Here is a 21455-nt window from a genome sequence, read left to right as displayed (position 1 = left end):
TTTTATGCAAAACTCATTACTTTTTGTAAACTTCCCCTCCCCTGATGTCTTTCAGAATAGAATAATTTCCTAAATTATTTTAGGATGTGCAGCTTCTTGGTGACACTATGTACAAATATTAATCTTTTCCTCCATCAGGGGGAAAAAAGCTATAAAAATTATTTGCCCAAGATTTACATTTCAGGTTAGAAGGAGTAGTTTTTTTTTCCACTTTATGTCAGTATTTTCCCAGTCAACTGATATTCCACTGTTTTTAACCAAGGATGATGATGATGATGATGATGATGATGATGATGATGATGATGATGAAAACCAAAACTCTTATCAAGGTATTTTACTTCTTTCAACAAAACCAATGGATTATGATTTCTCCTCCTGTATTTAAAGCCAACTTGGTTCTGAAACCTTTCTTAAATACAGAATATATACTGCACCCAAATTTGATACAACACCAATGTCAAAACTGGTTTGTACTTAACAGTGTCACATTTCTCATTCATCCCATAAACTGGTGTCATTTTCCTGGGTGTTTTGCAGCTTTGGCCAGCATCCAACAATTATGTGAATCAGGGATAGAGAGACCCTTGGTAGAGTTCCATCAAGACACAAGGTAGTTTTATCAAGGTACATGTGTCATAGAGGGAAGGGAGCTCAAAATGAGTGCGTTGTTTTTAGTGAAGTTCCACCCCTAAGAGATAAAGCAACACTTATTTTAGGTCAAAAGAGTATGTATGAAATTAAATATGTGCTTTTAGCAAAACAAAAACAAAACAAAACAAAAAAACTAAATGGGAATTATATTTGTGGCATTTAAATTTAACATCAGAGTTAAATTTTCCCAATGTTCATTAAAGAGAAATTTAATATTTTTAGAGTATGTGATGAGAAATGGTTTATTATCGCTATTTACAATTTTAAATATCAATTTAGATTTTCTTAAATGTCTTGTAAATACACTCCCAGATTTGTAAATATACCCTTCTACACATTTATTTGGATAAAGGGAACTCCAGTTTCTAATGGTTCATGATACCAAAACCTCAATTTTCTATGTATGGGATGACATTCTTAAGACATGTAGTGATTTTATATACGTATTGCAGAAAGATCTGACTTTTCCAAATGTATATGGTTGCAATAAGATAAAAAGCAGGTTCTGTATATGAGGGAAGTAGCTTATGATTTCACTGAATGAGAGTAGAAAAAAAGTAGATCAATTAATGACATTGCTTTTGATGCAATTATTTCCATTTCGGCAAGAAAGATGTAAAATCAGACTATCTATATTATCAAGTTTAATATGTTAACTATTTAGCTTCACATTAAGATCTAGCTCTTCATTGCTGCTTTATCATCTGAAATTATGTTTGTAGGGTTTTTGTTTTGTTTTGGTTTGGTTTAACTAGTGAGTTGTTTTATAACCTTTATTATAAACATCTTGAAACATTTTCTTTGGAAGCAACCTTTATTCATCTCTCTCAGTTTTTCATCTTCTTGTTCTGACATAGAATCATAGAGTTGGATGAGACCACAAAGGCCATCAGTCCAACCACTTGCCATGCAGAAAGACACAGTAAAGCACTCCCGACAGGTTCTGTTTAAAAATCTCCAAAGAAAGAGATTCCACCACACACCAAGGAAGTATGCTCCACTATCAAACAGATCATACAGTCAGGAGGTTCTTCCTAATGTTGAGCTGGAATCTCTTTTCCTGTAGTTTGAATCCATTGCTCCAGGTCCTATTCTCTAGAGCAGCAGAAAACAAGCTTGCTCCATCCTCAATATAACACCCCTTCAAATATATAAGCAGGGCAATCTTAACTGTCTCTTTTCGAGGTTAAACATAGCCAGCTCCCTAAGTCTCTCCTCATGAGAAATGGTTTCCAGAGCCTTCACCATTTTGGTCGCTCTCTTCTGCTCCAGTTTCTCAACATCCTTTTTGAATTGAGATGTCCAGAACTGGAAACAGTATTTCAGGTGAGGCCTGACCAAAGCAGAATACAGTGACACTGTTACTTCCCTCAAACTAGACAATATACTTCCATTGATGCAGCCTAGAAATACACTGGCTTTTTTAGTTGCTGCATCACACTGCTGAGTCATGTTTAACTTTTTGTCTACTAGGATTTCTAGGTGCTTTACAGACCACTCAAAAAGGGTGGTCTGTCAGCGCCTCTGTTTCCGCCGCCAGGAAGCCTCAGCCTCCAAACGGAGAGGGTTCCCGATGGTGGAAAAAGAAACTGCAAAAAGCAGCTGCTTTTTGCGGCACGGTAATGATGCCACAAGGCACCAATGGTGCACTTGTGGTGTCATTTCTGCGCCGTGACGTGCGGATGCTAAGCATCCGCAACGTCAAGATGGCAGTGCCCATGTGTATAGGGCGCCACCATTTTGTACATACTAGGTATGTACTAGGGTTAGGGCGTCCGGAGGGGATGCCCTTTCGTAACCCTAGTATGTACCTGGTATGTACTTTTTACCCGTGCGGAACGGGCCCTAGATCCCTTTCACATGTACTGTTTTCAAGCCAGGTGTCCACAATCCTAACTCTGTGCATTTCATTTTTGCTGCCTCAGTGCAGGACTTTACATTTCTCCCTACTGAAATTTATGTTGTTATTTTGGCTCAACTTTCTAATTTCTAATTAGGTCATTTTGAATTTTGATCCTGTCCTTGGGTGTATTAGCTACTCCTCCTAATTTGGTGTCATCTGGAAATTTCATAAGCAGGATCATCATTCCTTCAACAAAGTCATTGATAAAGATGTTGAATAGCAGTTGGCCCATGACAAGCTATAAATCTCTTATTTATTTTCTCTTGGTTTCTATAGTATTTCCCTGATTGCCATTAAGATACCACAACAATTTATCAACACTATTTTTTTAAAAGGAAAATGTTTCAGTTGACAACATTAAGACATTTATTCTGAATAACATTGAATTGTTAAATCTAACATTAATCCTACCTAGAACACACCCATTGAAACTAATTATCACAACAAAATTCCCATTTGAATTCATTGAGAAGTCGAAGGCTTTCATGGCCGGCATCCATAGTTTTTTGTGGGTTTTTCGGGCTATGTGGCCATGTTCTAGAGCCAATAAACTTCTCTTAGTCTCAGCCATAAAATGCTTGAAAAACAAAACAAAGTGGGAGGTAGACATTAAAAAATATATCTTCTAAGCTGCCCTGAAGAAAACACTCCATTACCTCCAAGCTGTTAACCATGAAGCTTCACTTCCCACTGGAATCATGCTGGCTTTATACTACACTGACTAAAATCTTAGTACCTTTCTGGACAGAATTCAGTGCAGGGGGCTGGCTTTCATTTCTAAGGATCTGGGTGCATCATAATTGCCACATTTGGGTTTTCAACTTACTGGGCTTATGAAAATGCAAAGTGGAAATAAAGCAATGCCATGTAGCCTCACACATAAAATCACACATGTTTCATGACCTCTTCCACTAGTGTCCATGTACAGAGCCCATATGCCTGTGACAGGAAGCCTCTGTGCATATATGAGCTCTCTTGAGATATCTGCATTCTGTGCCTGGACACCAGTAGAGATGTTAGAGATGTGCATAATATTGGAGGCAAAGCTATGCAGCACAGCTTGATTCTTGGCATGTGCTCACACACACTGTAAATTGAACCCCCAAATTGGGCTTATGTGTGTCTCCTTGCCTATTAGGATCAAATTCTGGGGCTCTGCTTTGGATATTATCAGTGTACTGACAAACTCATTCTCTTTAATTCACACAACATCCTTCATAGTTTGGCAAATTAGGCAAACAGAAATAGTACTATGTCATCACAACATGTTTCCCAGAAGCCCATAGTGGTGACCCATGTCAAAACACAACCACCAGCATACAGAACATATCATTGCTGTAAATATCCATTTTCCAGACTTCCATCAACTTTACTATGCCAGGTATATCATAGACATTACACTGTGCAAGGCATTACACACTGTACAAGCCAATGACCGAGAATAGATCCAATACAATAGTAGGAAGTTTATCGCACAGCTTTTTCCCCCCATTATGGCAACTGGAAGGGGACTCTCAGGGCCACACGCGATCTGGAAAAAACGGATTTTATCGCACAGCAAATCATCCTCAAAAGGGCCCCGTTCCATCCCCCAGCACCAAGCCATCTCCATTCAGTGCTGAGGAGCATTAAATGTTCTGGTCGGAAGTCTTCCAGCCGAGGAAAATGGCACTCCTCAGCACTGAATGGGGATGGCTTGGCACCGGGGGACGGAATGGGGCTCTTTTGAGGACAATTTGCTGTTCGATAAAATCTGTTTTTTCCAGGTCATGCGAGACCCCGCGAGTCCCCTTCCTGTTCCTATAACGGGGGGAAAAGGGTGTGTGATAAACTTCCATGTCAGCACTTTAAAGTCAGTTTGCAGAATTCCTTTCCCTTTAGAATAACCAGACAACTATGGGTATTTTTCCGAAGTTAAAAATATAAGAGATATATACTGAGGAGGTCTACAATGAACAAAGAAGTTATTTCAAAGTATATTGTTTAAATTCATGCAACGAGGTTTCAGAAATATTTGGAACCCAAGGGACAAACTTGATATGTCAAACTGAATTTTCCTTTGGTGTAGGGTCAAAAGTAATGTTTGGTGGTTTTAGTTGCATTCATATAATCAATTAGTACTTCAAATACAATTAACATGCATTTTGGGGTTTGAAAGAGACAAATCTTAGTAAGATAGTACACTGCTACATACACAAGTGCATTCTCAGTTTTATTGATTATTAGAGTGGAGAATGAAATTAACACTAACTGGCTAATAATCTATATAAATATACAGCTTATATGTAATATATAAAAATTATATATTCAGCCAAATTGACAAAATATCCAATTCCATATTCATATGATTGCATAACATGCACAAGTTTCAACGAAAGAACACTGAAAAACAGTAGTCATGACTGCACTTACTGTGACACATCAGATACAGCAGCCAGAGCTGCTTCTTCAGAGATGAGATCTATGTCTTCAGTGAAACTGTTGGCCCTTGACATTTCACTGCTGTTTCCTTCCAAACGTTTTTTTACTAAACAAAGAATGTGAAGATGAAACACATTAGAAAGAGAGATTATAAAGATTAAGATAGAACACTGAATTGGTATGCAAGTGTGCCTGTTCTGTATTAATTCTGCTTACACTGTGCTTTCCTTGTATGTTTGCTTAAAATCCCCAAAGTTTATCTAACAAAGGGAAACTGTTGCCTCTGCACCCTTGAATTTCTGCAATTTGTGAAGACCTCTGCTAAGAGATGGGGCTCACTAACTGGAGGAAAGCTCTCAATCCTAATGTGCTGGGAACAAAATATGACAGTAGATGAGAACACCACATAGCAATGAACTATAGTCAGAGTAGTTCTAAGTAGGATTAAGTGTCATGTGTGTAGTGGAAATTCTTCCAGCACTTCCAAAAATATGATGGCTTTCACCAGCCAGGGGAATGGGATATGGACTCATATGGACTCACCTAGCTCTTCTGCTATGACATTCTCATAAGAATACCCCTCTCCCTATTTGTGAACTGGGGTCTTCTGCAACAGATGCTTCCATTTTTCAAACTCTTATAAATAAAACAGTGGCCCCATACAGACAGGCCAAAATAAAGCTGCTTCAGGTCACTTTGGAGGTATGCTGTTTAAATGATGCATGCATCCTGAGAGTCTGGAAGCCACATCAAAGCCACGATCCAGTCCTAAGAACTGGAGCACAGTTTTGGTGCAGCTTCCGGACTCTTAGGACACATGCATCATTTAAACAGCATACCTCCAAAGTGACCCGAAGCAGCTTTATTTTGGACTGTCTGTATGGGGCCAGTATGATTTAATATTATTTTCCAGCATTAACCTCCCCGTGTTCAATTGTATTGGGTCTCACTTTGGGTAGCAAAAATAAAAGAAGTCCCGTCCCATTTATTCAATCAATTTGTATAAATTTAACAAATATTCCAAGTAGATTTAGTAGGCTTTTAAGTTTTATAATTTCAAGAATGTAGTTATATGATTCTACCATAACCCTAGTGTGTCATTCAGTTTTTCTTTCCTCACAGCCATGTAGTTATCATCCTGCAGGGTGCTGAATCATAGAGGAGAAAAGGCTCCCTCTGAAGATCAGTAGTTCAGTTTGTGTAACTTGAGTCAACATTAGTAATACTTTGAATAAGAATGATCAGTTCATGGATTGTGTCGCAGATATATGACAGACAGCATGAAGCATTGCACAGTCCTTTGATGTTAATGTAAGTGCTAAGTGCATATAGTTCCCAATATGAGACTTACTTATACTTAACACCAATACATGCTTATTTGAAAGTAAGTCCCAATGAATTCAATGGAAAGTCTAAAGAAAAATAAAAGCATTCAGAATATTCCAAATTGGATGGCCATAGCAAATCTGTGTGTTGTTGTTGTTGTTATTATACTTTATGTATATAGCACTGTAGATTTACATATATTTTAGGATAATTAAATGGTGGTGTAACTTCATGTTTAATATTGTGAAAGTCATATGGTCCTACATATTACTAAATCCATATAACAGGATACAAGATCTTGAGATATTGTCCCTTTCATTCTTTCCACTGGGTTTGACTCTGAATCAAAAATGTATCACAAATATCTAGCAATTTAAATATATCCTCAAGTCAGCCTCTCCTAAACACACAACCTGCATATTCAGGTTGCAATTGAATCTGAATATACACATTAGATACACTGTTTTCCAAATGAATCTGAAATGTACTTGGAAAGTAGTGTACATAAAAGTTAGACTAAGCCAAAGCAACTACAAAAGGAAAGAATTAAAATCCCAAATCAAGCAAAGATTGTAAAAAACATATATTCAAATGTGAACACTGATACACAAAATATATCAGAGAATGGAGATTTCCTTGTACCTGGCGAAGTAGGACAGGTTGCAGCACAGATAGATAGAGATGACCAAGAAAGCTGTCGGCCTTCATAAAAAGCACAAAGGGCCAGAAGAAAGCAGAAGGAAAGCAAATAATAAAATGAGTTAAAGCAAAAAGACAGACAGCCAACAGAATCTTGTGCATCTTCCTGAAAAGGTTATAATCTAAGGAATGTAAATAGTCAAGCATTTTAAAAAATGGTTTGGCAATCCTGCATGTCCACTAAATATTATTTGCTCAGGGCTGTTTCAAGTACTGAAATCATCTTAGTGGTGAAACAGACCTTCCCTTTGCGCTGCTGTCCAGGCAGCTTCAGAGTGCAGCATTTTGATGCTGCATGCTCTGAAGCTGCCTGGAAACTAGCTTCCAGCTACCCAGTTGCCCACACACAAGCCAGCTTCTGGGAATCTTGGGGGCATGGCGGTGACACGCCACAAGCCGCCAACATGCTGGGAAGCAGCCGCTGGGCAGCACAAAAGCCACTAAAAGTGGCTTTTCCATGGCTGAAAACAGAATGGCTTTGTCAATGTGTTTCACCTCTTAGGCATTTTAGTTTCACAAATACTGAATCTGAAGTTATAGAATACAGAGTTTAAATGGAAATGAAAATTTGAATATTATTTTAAAATTCAAGTACTTTAAACTTGTTGGAATCTTTTGATTTCACAGCTATAAATCAATAACTTTCCAATGCTAAATGGATACATATGAACTGCCAGTTCACTCAAATAACAAATGTCACTCTATTTCACTTTTTTATTCTGTCAAAACACCACCTACCAAGCATCTATAAGATACCAAGAAGATAACAAATATTTGGTGTATATTCAGTATCCACATTTCAAAGGATATTTTTTGAGGCCTATTCAGATTTAGATGTCTCAAAATTAAATAAATTCCCTATGAGTTAATATTATGTTACACATTATGTAGATATTTTGCAAAAACAGTCTTAGTTCTCTCCCAGTGTACTGCTGACTTTTGGCTGAATGGAATACCCTATATTGATTAAACAGTAAAGTATCAACAAGTGATCCATGTTCTAGCAGAGTTTCTTTCTGACGTTTCGCCAGCATCTGTGGCTGGCATCTTCAGAGAATTCTCTGAAGATGCCAGCCACAGATGCTGGCGAAACGTCAGAAAGAAACTCTGCTAGAACATGGCCAAATAGCCTGAAAAACCCACAAAAAACTATGGATGCCAGCCTTTGACTTTACAAACAAGTGATTTGATTCCAATGATAACTGAATATTCTGTTGTTGTGGTGCGTCTTCAATTTGTTTCTGAACTATGGTGACCCTAAGATGAAACTACCACAGGATTTTCTTGGCTAAATTTATTCAGAGGAGTTTTGCTTTCCTCTGAGGCTGAGAGCATGTGACTTTCCCAAGGTCAGTCAATGGGTTTCCAGGGCCTAGTGGCAATTTGAATTCTGTAGTCCAACATTCAAACTACTATGTCACACTGGATCATACTGGACATTCTTATTGAATTATTCTGAATTTTATGTTGAGATATGGGGGAAAGCTACTTGCCAAAGGCAAATAATTACTATACAGAAATGAGGGAAGGTAGAATCTTCTATAAAGGTCATCATTTCAACCAATTTCTTTGTTGAAATCATTAATGAGAAATTGACTCAAGTGCCACATATTCTCAGTCCTGGCCCATGACACACTTTACACACCACTTAATGGCCAAATTAGTACCCAGCTTGTTGGAAATGGAAATGCTATTGCTATTGTATTGCTATTAGCTAGCCCTATTTACACATGAGCCAAGGGATAACATGGGGGGAGGGGAGAACAATTAGGCTATGCTCTGTATCCATGCTATATATCTGTATTCTATAATCCTCTGGTAGAAGTCTTTATGAGAAATTGGTTGTTTTTATGTAGATCCCTCTACATGGCTACAGAATGTTACCAAGTTTGGATTTATGTAAAATTTTGGGTACATGCGGTCTGTGCTATGACCCTTGACTGACACCAGAGGGGACCCGCCATTAACCTAAAAGCAGAGAGACCACGTAGACAGCTTGCCTTGCAAAGGCAAAGCCTTGGAGAAAAAGCTAAATTTGGGAAATTCCATAGGAAGTCTAGGGAGTCGCCAAACCAGAATCGCCTCTGCTGCCCAAGATTAGACAATGGACTTGGCTTCTCACTTAATGGGCCAGTGATCAGCTTAACGGCTCAGCAATCAAGTCGGCTGCCCTTCCGAATTGTGTCCTGACCTAGTGCATTGTGCAACCCATTGCTTGCTATCAGCTTAACAAAGCCCATGCAATCAATGCCTTTGTCTAGCAAGTCCCATAGCCCCGGGATACTTTTGGCACTATATAAACCCTGAGTTTTTAGACCCTCCTTGGGTTTTCAGAGCCTGGGTTCCTTGAGCATTAAGCTCTGCTGAAATCACTGAGCTACACTGAACTCTCACTGTCACCAACTTGAACTCGGCTCTCAAGCCTCCGTGGCCCTCTTTCCCTGCTCCTGGGGCCGTGATCCACTGTCCATCCAAGCTTCATCAGGACTTCCCGGAGAAGACTTCTAAGGTAGTATATCCTACTGGTGCCTCGCCTTCTCAACCTATCTCCCTAACTCACCCCTCCCCTGCTATAGCTTTGAATGTGTGTGTACATCTGTGTACAAAAAAAATGTTGAGTAGTTCTGCCTTTTCTCTGTTCCCTGATAGCATTTCACTATCTTCTCCATGTAATGGTTCTACCATTTTCTTCTTTTTCCTTTTTCTACAGACATAACCATAAAAGCCCTTTTTATTGTTCTTAACCTTTCTAGCAAGCCCAATCTCTTTCTGCACTTTAGCTTTTCTGCCTTCCCCCTACATGTGCTAGCTATTTGTTTGAATTCCTTTTTAGTGATTTCACCCTTTTTTCGTTTCTTACACATGTCCTGTTTAAAACCCATTCTGGTTTCTTGAGACATCTCCCATTTTTCCTCCTCACTGAAATTGTTGAAATTGTTCCTTCAGTATCTCCTTTTTGAGAAATTCTCATTCATCCTGAACTCCCTTCTCTTTTACATTTCTTGACCACGTAATCATCCCCGATATTTCCCTTAGTTTACTGAAATCAACTTTCCTAAAGTCTAGAACGCATGTCTGACTATTCTTGGCATTCTCTTTCCAGTGTATAACACAATTAGAATGTGATCACTCCCACCTAAGGATCCTGCTACTTGCATCCCATTAACCAGGCCATCCCTATTGCTTAGGATCAGATCTAAAACAATTTATCCCCTTGTTGCCTCTTCCACCTTTTGAACAATGAAATTGTCTGCCAGGAAAGTGAGGAATTTGCTGGATCTTAAATTTTTGGCTGAGTTTGACTTTCATCAAATATCCGGATAGTTGAAGTCACCCATCACTACTACATCTTCTTTCCAGATGTGTGGTCATCTGTTCTAGAAAGATATCATTTAATTCCTCAATCTGACTTGGAAGTCTGTAGTAGACTCTCACAGTAACATCCCTGCTGTTTTCCTCCCCTTTAATATTTATCCAGATGATTTCTACCTGGCTTCCAAGATTTAAGTCCTGGATCTCTGCACAGGCGTAAGCATCCCTGACATATAATGCTACTCCTCCTCCTTTCCTGTTTGGCTTATTTCTCTTTAAAAGTTTATACTCCTCTATTACTATAGTACCAGAGTGTCGTGAAGCATAGAATACTGAGATAACAATGGGCCCAAACAGGCAAGACAAAATAAAGCTGCTTCAAGTCACTTTGGAGGTATGTTGTTTAAATGACACACACATTTTAAGAGGTCAGAAGCTGCACCAAAGCAGCATTCTAATCCTTAGGCTTTGGAGCGTGGCTTTGGCGTGGCTTCCAGCCTCTTAGGATGCATGTACCATTTAAACAGCATACCTCCAAAGTGACCTGAAGCAGCTTTCTTTTGGCCTGTCTGTTTGGGCCCAATATTTCCCTGTGCTGATTGCTCCCTCCTATGGAAAGGAAGAGAAACTGTGAGGAGGGGAGAAAGTGTGCAGGAGAATCTGGACACCTTGGGAGTCCGTAGCAGCTGATATCAAGCAGCCTGTAGCAGCAAGGACAAGCAGCATCTTTAATTTCAAGGTAATACTCTAAAATCTTGACAGGGAAGAGATGGAGCTGGCCCTGAGATCTGAGAACCTAGAGGTGGCAGTAGTCTGCCTGTGTACTGACTAAATTCTGGAGCCAGCCCTTAGTGTATCAAGAAAATGTGTAATTAAATGGATCTATGAAAAGCCATGTGGCGGCTAATTATCTCCACACTAAGGAAAGTTATGTATTGATTATTACATTACAAATTAATGTATTGATTAAATCTAACCCTCATGAAAGGGACCCATATGTTCTGAAATTACCAGGATTTTTCTTCATCTTTATCCCCAACATTTTCACTGGCTTCTTCCAGATGTTATCATGGCTCACTACTAAAATTCTGCAGCTTTTTGAAAATTGCAGCAAAATTGACAATTCTTGAAATATATAATCCCATTAAAATAATCTCGCAAGTCAAGGAATGGATCCATTAACATTTTATATCTACATATCATTTGCAAAATAGGAAGGACTTCCCCCACACAAAACCACCTTTGGGCGTGTCTGTAAGATACAGAAGAAGGCAACTGTTGGACAAGGACATCTCTATTAGCCATCATATCCAATTAAGTACAAATTGTCAATTGTTAACAAAAGTGAAAGTGAGATTCTTATTTGTCTTAAAACTGGAAGACAGGTATCCTTGACTTTGATGTTTCTCCAGGAAAATAATAAAAATAATGAAGATGATGAAACACAGACACATCATGGAAGATTAGTAAGAAAAGAATACTAATAAAGCAAAAATAGGAAATATTTCACCTATCTATTGATTTTTTTACAGAGTACAATAAGATCAGTTTTATTAAACAGTGCCACCTTAAGCAACTGATAACATTAAAGACAAACAAAAAGGAGTTGCAATATGAGTTTCATATTTTTTGGCTACTTCAGCAAAGTAATAAACTATACATGAATAATCCTAAAAAAAATTAATGGCAAATAGTGTGTGTGTGTGTGTGTGTGTGTGTGTGTGTGTGTGTGAAACAATTTGCAGGTATAATTATGCAACAATAAGTATGCTGGACAAAATATACAGTGTAGTTAGCATGTAAGTATTTTACCATCAATACTTCTCTTGCTTCTACAAAATATACTTACTATCCTCCCCCCTCAACCTACCTGTTTGCTTGAACATCCTTGTAAGACCTAGTGGGGAAGAAGGGTGCAATGTATTCAGACATGCTGAACTCACTAAGTTTGACATAAAGAGCTAGGTCTAAACTGATTTTGGATGGGGTCAGGAGATGTCTGCACTGAAGGTTTTCATACTGCTTCAAAAGCAGTAGTGGCTTTAGTTTGGGGAATCCCTTATAAGGAAACCTTAAAATAAATGTTTGGCAATGTCCAGGGGCACACATTCATAGAAAAACCCGCAACTTTCATATAGGCATACATACACACAGCCAGTGAAATTTCAGCCCTGATCCTCCATCTTCTTTCTGTCACAAATGAATTACACAAATATTTAAATTCCCTCTTTTTAAATTTATTGTAAATCCTAAGGTCCCACCACCTGTTCTAAAAGAGAGTATGCAGAGATTCATTTACACAGTTGTTATGCATAAAGTGCACTGCCATGTTCCAAAGCCCTATGGATTTTGCCATTAATCTAGCACTTGAACTGGACAGGGGAACAGAGCAAGATATTTTTCCTTCCACCCACATCCACACACAGGACTTTTTCCCCCTTCAGGACATGGGATGTAGAGCATATGTCTGTTTATGGAGCAGAACCATTTAGCTTCTTCTCAAGCCCTGCCCCAAACCCCATCCAGTACAAGATGGGGTTGAGATAGCTTTGTTGTATTTGGACTTTCCTTAGAATGGGACACAAAAACCCTGCTCGACAGCTGAAATACCAGCTGAAGATATTCCTTCCTACCAGTATTTTGACTTCAGGGACTTCAGTATTTTGACTTGAGACCATCCAGCTTAATCAAAGTCTCAAGAACTCTCTCACACTCTTCAGAAAAGGTTCCCCCACAACAAGGTGCCCTACTCTCTGTGCCAGTGTGATATCTTACAGGAGGAAGAAGGTTCTATCAGCTTTTTGCTGAGCTTCAGCACTAAATCAGCTCAGAGGCTATTGCAGCTGCTAGTGAAGCACAGACAAGAGTGTGCTTAGTAAAGGTACAAGTAGTGGTATTGGGATGATTACAGGCAAAGTATAGGATCGCTGAACACCAGTAAGTACAGGACTGCAATATCAGTAAAACCAACTAAGGTCATAAGATGTGGTTCACTATTGTACTGTTGTTTTGTTGTATTATATTGTACTGTTGTATTATATTATTGTACTGTTTCACCAGCACACACATTCCCACTAACCAGTGGCACTATGCATCTCTGTAAAAATGTTGCATAATCCCTTAGATCTTAGCAAAATTCCATGTAATCATTTTAAAATAAGAACCCTAAAAGGCAGGGATAAAATTGTCCTTCATTTTCTAAACACTATTTCAAGTTTACCCTGTGGCCTAATTATAAAGAAATACCAAGGTCGAAGATACTTGCTCTTACCTTGGCCCTTGTATAACCTTTACAATTTCTAGTAAATATAGTCAAGCAATATGAAAGAACAGTACAGTATGTCCATCCATTTGGCTTAATTATAAGCTTGCCTCAAAACCACTAGTCTTTACTTCAAACCATTAGTCTTTGTTCTTGTATTAACAGTAACTTTAGATTAGGATAAGGAGAGGATTCATGCTTATGAAACCTATAGGCATTCTTGCTATTGAGAGTCCCTTATGTTATGCAAACATAACACAGAACAGTTCTAAGACTTTAACACCAAATTGCCATTCCTGAAGACATTCATCATTCTGATGTTTTTGGCACTTTTGATAAATTTAACAGTAATTGCTTGAAAACAAGAGCTTTAAGAGGTAGACAGTGATTAGTACATTCCATCTGCTAGTTGAATCCCTGAAGGCAGTAATCTTCTTAGTCCAAGAAATTATCTATTATTTTCTAAATGGTTCAACGTCTACTTAGCTATATTTATTATACACAGCAGTGTATGTACACCTGTAAATCCTGTTAATAGCAAAAAGGTTACCAGCATCAAGTGCCACTGGTGTTTGGTTCTTCTAAGAGCACCCTTCTCCTGGGCCTTCTAGGTATCTTGTCCATGCAGGTCTCATTATAGCTGCTTGATTAATTAAACAGCTGTATAGAGGCTTTAAAATACATTCATACCATACAATCATTCCACTTTAGGTTAGCATCTGGTGGCGCAGTGGTTAAATGCCTGTACTGCAGCCATTCACTCAAAACCACAAGGTTGCGAGTTCAAGACCAGCAAAAGGGCCCAAGCTCGACTCAGGCTTGCATCCTTCCGAGGTCGCTAAAATGAGTACCCAGACTGTTGGGGCAAATTAGCTTACTTGCTAATTAGCTTACTTGCTGTTCACCGCTATGATCTTTGGAATAGCGGTATATAAATAAAATAAATTATTATTATTATTATTATTATTATCTTCAAACAGTTAACATAGTGCTAATTTTCCAGAAGAGCCAACTGACCTCACCAGTTGTTCCTCATTGTCACTTGCTAACTCATATTTCAATTCAGCAAAGACAACAGTGAAGAGGATGATCACTGCAATCTGGTTACTGGTCATCTACCCCCTCTCTAGCTAAATAAATTAATGGCAATCCTACTATAAAGAAAGTGCCTTCTTATTTTTCTTCTTCTTCTTCTTCTTATTATTAATATTATTATTATTATTATCATCATTATCATTATTATTATTTAATTCCTTTCCACTAAAGGGTGAGACATCAAACATATACAATCAGAGACAAAGACAATGACACGACACTATTAATATAGATTTAAAACCACCAACGCCCCCCCCCCCCCCAGCCCCAGCAACCTCAGGCAGAACTCAGTTGCTTAATCTGGTAAATCAAAGAAGGTCTTCAACCCCTTACAAAAATGGATGAGATCCTCCTGCAGGCAGAGTTCTAAAGAAACACTGTTTCACAGATGCCAAACCAGATCTAGAAAGGCTCATAGCCTTGACAGAGCTGTCACATTCGTGGAACAAACAATCATTCTTTGCCTGTAGATCTTAATTGCCTTGATGGTGCATACTATGCTAGCTGAGCTGCTAGATACTGTGGAAGAATCAAGCATAGAACCATAACTACAAAGATCAAAGTTTGAAATGGGCCCTAGCCCAAATTGGTAGCCAGTGAAGGGATCTACATGGGGAAGAAACGTGAGAATATTGAGAGAGATTTAAAACAACCCAAATGAAACTCTCCTGAATTAAGGCCAGAGAGAGAAGAAAGCAAGAAGGCAAACCCAACAGTAGACTATTACAATAATCCAGGCATGACATAAGCAAAGCTTGGATAAGCAGATGGGCAGTCTCAATAGTCAAGAACCTACAGATCCTACCAATGTTTAAAAGATGGAAATTAGATGCTTTTGCTGTTGTCCCAATAAAGGGACACAGGGACAAAAATCATCTAGCTGGAAGGACTCATGGTAACTGAAACAGGAACCATTGAGCAACTCTACAAACCAAATGGAAGGCATGAAAGAGTGGTTACTGGATGGTCTGGCTGAAACACCAAGAACTCTTGTTTGTTATTTCTATAGTCATCGTAAGACTGTGGGTGATCATCCACAAAGAAACACTCAACAAGATCTGATGATCAAAGGTGTTGAAGACTGCAGAAAGATCCAATAGGATCAACACAGATGTTTGATGCTGAGCCATAGCCACTAGAATATCATTTACTACATGAGTCAAAGGGATTTCAGTTGAGTGGCCTATACAAAACCCTGACTGAAAAGCATCAAGAATATAATGTGTAGTCAGAAAAGACGTGAATTAGGAAAAGCAGATATCTCCAAACTTTTGGAAGCAGAATGACAATAATTAGAGGCTTCTTTAATAAAGAACACAGTACAGCATGACTAAAGCAGCTTGGGAACATGTCCATTAAAAAAGAACAGTTCACCAAATAGGTTATAAATGCAACAGCAGAGGCAAAAAGAGTGAATAAAGAAAGGAAGGAAAGGAAGGAAGAGGTCAGTAGAGCAGATAGTGGAGGAAGAAGACAACACAATCTGAAAATTGGTAGATTCTGTCTTCACTGTCTTTCAAACTGAAGGACAATAGTTCTTTCCAAATGCAGCTCTTTATGCAGCCAAGGTCTTTGTCTACACTGTATCACTAAATCAGTTCTTGATTGTGCCACAACTTTTAGAGAAGTTTTTGTTATAATGTTAAATTGATTAGCTAGGGCATCCTCCACAAAACTCTGGTCCACTACTGGATATTCCAGTTCCATCTCAATTCCTGGTACACCATCCATCTATTCATTTCTCCACCAGTCCATAGTTGAACCTAAAACATTTTACTGGCTGAGGGCATGAAAGAAAGAATCTGGAGATATCCTAGATAAAGCCTGACAAAGGCTCATGTGTATGGTGGGGATGTGGAGAGGTAATATTTTAACTTTGCAGGACACCAAGAAATTAAGACGCAGGCACAGCTCCAACATGTCTGTGCCCAGAGACATGAAAGACACTCCCTCCATTCCAACTGCCACCATCCTGGCCTCAGAGGGAGAGAAGCACTGGCAGTGTCTGCTGGACTTGATCCCCAATGCCATTCTCTTCTCCTTCAGAGTCATGTCATTTTTAGATTATACGCCTGAGGGCAGATAATAATAAAATAATAAAACTTTTATTTATATCCTGCTCTTCTGCAGCAAGACAATCAGAACTGTCTAATTAACAGTTTGTAAGCTACTCTGAGAGTCTTTGTGGCATAAATACTGTACTTGAAATGAAATGAAAAATCTGATATATAAATCTGATAGGAGCCCTGGTGGCGCAGTGGTTAAATGCCTGTACTGCAGCCATTCACAAACCATAAGGTTGAGAGTTCAATACCAGCGAAAAGGCTCAAGCTTGACTCAGGCTTGCATCCTTCCAAAGTTACTAAAATGGGTACGGAGATTGTTGGGGGCAATTAACTTACACTTTGTAAACCACTTAGGGAGTGCTTAAGGGCACTAATAAGCAGTATAGAAATGTACTTGCTATTGCTATATTCCTGCATCTGTAACCTCAACCAGCTCAATACCTAGGTTCTTAAACAGGAGCAAATCCAAAGTCCCTCCAGCTACATGAGTGGGAGGAGCTTTCACAATTTCCAAATTTAAAAACTTCCAGGATGTAAAAAAAACAGAATCATAGAATCATAGAGTTGGAAGAGACCACAAGGGCCATCCAGTCCAACCCCATGCCATGCAGGAAATCCAAATCAAAGCATCCCCAGCAGATGGCCATCTAGCATCTGCTTAAAGACCTCCAAGGAAGGAGATGCCACTACACTCCGAGGGAGTGTGTTCCACTGTCAAACAGCCCTTACTGTCAGGAAGTTCTTCCTAATGTTGAGGTGGAATCTCTTTTCCCGGAGCTTGCATCCATTGTTCCGAGTCCTGTTCTCTGGAGCAGCAGAAAACAAGCTTGCTAATGAAGTGTCTCCTTGAATATTGAAGTCCCACAAATAATATGAACAGGGACACATGGACACAGATGCAGGTAATTACTCAGAATTGTTCCAAGGGATATCTAGTCATTCCAGGGTTTCTATTCATTCCAGTCTTAGCAAGGACCCTCCAAAATTACCAAATGAATATAACTAGTTCATTTCTTATATTGCTCACATTACACACAGTTCTACACAGACCTGTGTCCCTGATCTCATTGGCCTGTGAGGTGAGCCTTGGGGTGAGGTGCCAGGAGTATGCAAATATGAGTCTTTTTGTTGTTTATGAATCAGGTAAGGTGGTGCAAGGGATAGGTCAGGGTAACAAGATGGACATAGACTAGAAACATAACAGAATCCTGAAAAGGAAAGGAGGCACTGTTGGTGGGCAATTCTTAGATATGAGAAGTGGGAAGAGAGTCCTTTCTTAAAAAACAAAATTATTAAGAGATTATTTTTTTAAAAAAAACAGAACAGTAAAGGATTGCCAAAACCCCACAAAATCTTACAATTATAAAATAAACTTTCAAAACTTTTGAAAACATCACACATATATAGTCCTATATAGTTTAAATTGTTTGAAATAGATCGGACCATAGTGACCACTGGCAAGTTAGAAGATGGATGATTATAAAATTTGTATTCACAAAACCAATAAAAGAAAGCCATTTTTCATAGAAGGGTTCTTGGTTTGGTTGTTTTAAATTACATTCCATTTTATCTAATAGTTTCTCCATTAGCCATTGGTCCCAGACTCTTTTCCACCAGTTATCAAGGGATACAAGTCCTGTTTTCCAAGATTTGGCCACTTCAAGTTGAGCGGCCAAAAGAAAAGTAATCAATGTTCTGTGTCTTAAAAATGTATCGCCCTTAGTGTAAACTGAAAGTAACAAAAGAGCTGGAGAGAGTTTGTCCTTGTTGCAATACTGATGTGTATATTTATTTTGAGATTAATACAATTTAACATAGAAAAAACTGCTATAACAGGAAAGAGTCAAGCACCTTCTCAATGCTGTTCCACTGCTAGTCACCATCTTCTAAAACCAAAACTACTAATGAACACAGCTTTAAGCCCCTTAAAGGTTTTTAGGCTCAATGTACTTCCGGGATAGGATTGTCCTCACCTACTGAGATTTGCTGAAACGTTCTTGTTTTATATTCCACTGTTGTCTGATATATAGTTTCTTATCACATAGAACAGTGGGATTATTATTATTATTATTATTATTATTGCAGCCAAACTCCAGAACCCATTACATGGGAAGCCTACCACACAAGCCTGTTCTCTTTTAGTGTTTTGGAAACCAAAGCATACCAAGGTATTTACTCCCTCATCCCTCTAAAAGCTTAGAGATTCTTGTCTCCTCTGCCTTATGTGTGTGTCCTTATGTATGTATTTCTGCCTGAGATTCTGCCATTGCTTTATCCCAGAATAATGGTCTATTACATTAGTGCACTTTTACCCAGGTTACACAGCTGTTGTCAAAGAATATGCTCTTCACTAGAAAAAGGAATATGCTACCGCCAAGCCAGTTATTTCTCCAGTGCTAACTTTCCATGTGGAACTTTGGTGCTGAAAGCAGTTAGGAAGACGGGCTTGCAAAATTGTTTGTGCCATGAGACAGACAATTTCACAAACCAGGCTTCCTAGAGCATTTTCAGCTTTGATGTGCCCCTATTCCCAAAAGACCAGCACTGGAAATATAGGATGCTTATAAGCAGCATTACCTCTTGGTGGTGACCATAACAAAATGCAGTCGCCCCGATCGCGGGGCAGACTGCTTTGCCGCTGCAGCGCAGCAAAACTAGAAGCCCCAGTGTGCTCTGGGGCTTGCCCCGGCTCCCAATTGGCTGGGAGGGCCGGAAGGGGCGGCCCTTCCGGCCCAGGGACGCTCTGGGAGCCGGGCTTGCTGGTGCGGGGCTTCCGGTCCTCCAAGGCTGCCCATTGGTGGGCTCGGCCTTGGGGGCGGGGCCCCGCAAAGGACGCAGAGGGGAAGGGCCAAGCAGTATATATTGCTGCTTGGAGGCCTCTCCCCTTCAGTCGGCGCTTGGCTTCGAGCTGTTCGGAGCCAAGCTTGGAAGGGAGTTAGCATTGAGCTTCTCCCTTCCTTTGGGGGCCGACTGGGCCAAGGTTGGTGGGGTGGGGTGGTTCAGGGAGGCTCCCTCCCCGGATCCCCCATTCCACCGGGCGCAACTGCCTTGGTCCACGGCCTCCTTTTTGCCGGCTTCTCCGCGGCCCGGCGGCCATTGGGGTAAGTCCCCCCACCCCCTAGGGTGCTTGTTGGGGGTAGGAGGCGCCATTAAGGGGCGGCTACTGGAGCCAGGCCTCATTCTCGGGCCCCAGTTTTGGCGGGAGCCGCCATTTTAGCCCCTAATTTGGCGGGAGCGCCATTTTGTTTTTTTTTTTTGGCGGGAGCGCCATTTTGAATTTGAATTTTGGCGGGAATCGCCATTTTGCTGAACTAAGGGGCTTTATTCTTGTTTCCCCCTCCCCTTTTTAACCCTTTGGGTTACTTTGGCAGTGATTGGACACTTTTCTTAGTGCTTTTTGGCTTGGACATTTGCTGTGTGGGGATCTTTCCACACTTTGATCAATTCTGCTTGCCAGTGCCTCTGATTGTATACTGCCTTTTTAGCAGTTGCTTGTTTTTACATCTGAACCGAGATGTCTCCAAAAAGGTCAAAAAGGATTGAGGCTCGTAAGGCTCGGTCGGTTATAAATCCTCCTGTTTTGCCGAGTCGGTCTCAGGCCTCCAGTCATGGGTCTCCCATTACTACATCTGCTCATGTTGGCCCGCACAGTGTGAGCATTCCTCCTGTGCCAGACTTTGCACAGCCGGCTGTTCCTGCCGGGATGAATCCGGATGCTATTGCCAACTTATCCAGATCCATCACTGAATTCATTCAGCATGCTGTTGATGCTGGTCGGATGCCCTACACGTCGATGCCTGCAGTTCCGGTGTTTCAGCCAAGACAACAGGATGCCAGCGTGTCTGTACAGCCATCCACTTCTTCAGCTATTCAAGGCCCTCAGTCGTACGGCGCTGCTTCCCGTTGTCAGGAGGTTCAGCTTTCCAGCTCATCCAGCTCTTCTAGTTCCAGTTCATCATCATCGTCATCGGATGAGGACGACCTTTCCGGAGTTTCAGCGACACAACGGCGCCGGGAGAGGAAGAGAAAGCACAAGGCTAAGAGGAAGCGACGGAGAGTGCGGATGGCTGGTTCTGTACAATCAGCTTCTACAGGTGGTTTTCAACCTGATGTGCCAGTGGGGAGGGATGGCTTTTGGGTCGACCATGCCATGGTCCCGGGTTTGCCGCGGTGGGCCATTAAGAAGCGAGCTTGGCGACCAGGGGTGCAAGGAGTTTGGGTTGATCCTCTTGCAGCTGAATTCCCGGTTTGCTCTCCTGGAGAGCGCCCTCCTGGAGCTCATCTGTTTAAGAAGATACGTAACAACCTTCTTAGAGGTTGCTACGTAGATGTTTTTACCTTGCTGCAACCTAAAGGAAAGGAGGCGGTTGCTGTCACTTCAACCAAAAAGAACAGACATGAGCCCAAGGTGGCTCCGGCTGAGCCTACTTTTTCTAATTGGTTGGAGGGCTTCACCATCTTTGCGGCTGTAGTCTCCATGGCGTTCCCTGAGCGTGCTTGGCATCTGCTTAGCCATCTTTTGAACGTCCAGCGTGCCAGGGTTTTCGCTGGAGATGCAGCTGCTATTGCCTATGATGCCGCTTTTCGCCAACATGCCTCACAGAACTCTCGTGAACATTGGGACCTTCTTCATCACGAGATTTGGCTCTTGGAAGTGGGCACATCTGCGAGGCTCAAGGGCTCTCAAAAAGGGCCCGTTAAGAAGAACTCTAAGTTTCTG

At 40.4% G+C, this 21455-nt stretch overlaps 1 protein-coding gene across 5 annotated transcripts in view; it reads right to left on the bottom strand.

Moving 5' to 3' along the window:
• LOC149312555 (potassium voltage-gated channel subfamily KQT member 1-like) overlaps positions 1-21455 on the bottom strand; it is a 383931-nt gene that overhangs the window by 285838 nt on the left and 76638 nt on the right. For 4 of the 5 annotated variants that reach the window (XM_089524864.1, XM_089524859.1, XM_089524862.1 and 1 more), the window contains exons 12-14: positions 12183-12209; positions 6944-7003; positions 4967-5081 (exon numbers count right to left, since the gene is read on the bottom strand). In XM_089524864.1, the coding sequence (XP_089380990.1) occupies positions 4967-5081; positions 6944-7003; positions 12183-12209 (202 nt within the window). The remainder of the gene's footprint in view (positions 1-4966; positions 5082-6943; positions 7004-12182; positions 12210-21455) is intronic. The other variant, XM_089524861.1, reaches the window with a different exon arrangement.

Source organism: Sceloporus occidentalis, unplaced genomic scaffold, assembly GCF_023333645.1.
Source record: "Sceloporus occidentalis isolate IW3139 unplaced genomic scaffold, rSceOcc1.0.p SCAF_5, whole genome shotgun sequence".
Lineage (NCBI taxonomy): Eukaryota > Metazoa > Chordata > Lepidosauria > Squamata > Phrynosomatidae > Sceloporus > Sceloporus occidentalis.
Note: the sequence above shows the minus strand (reverse complement) of the source record. Positions and strands in the feature narration are given on the sequence as shown.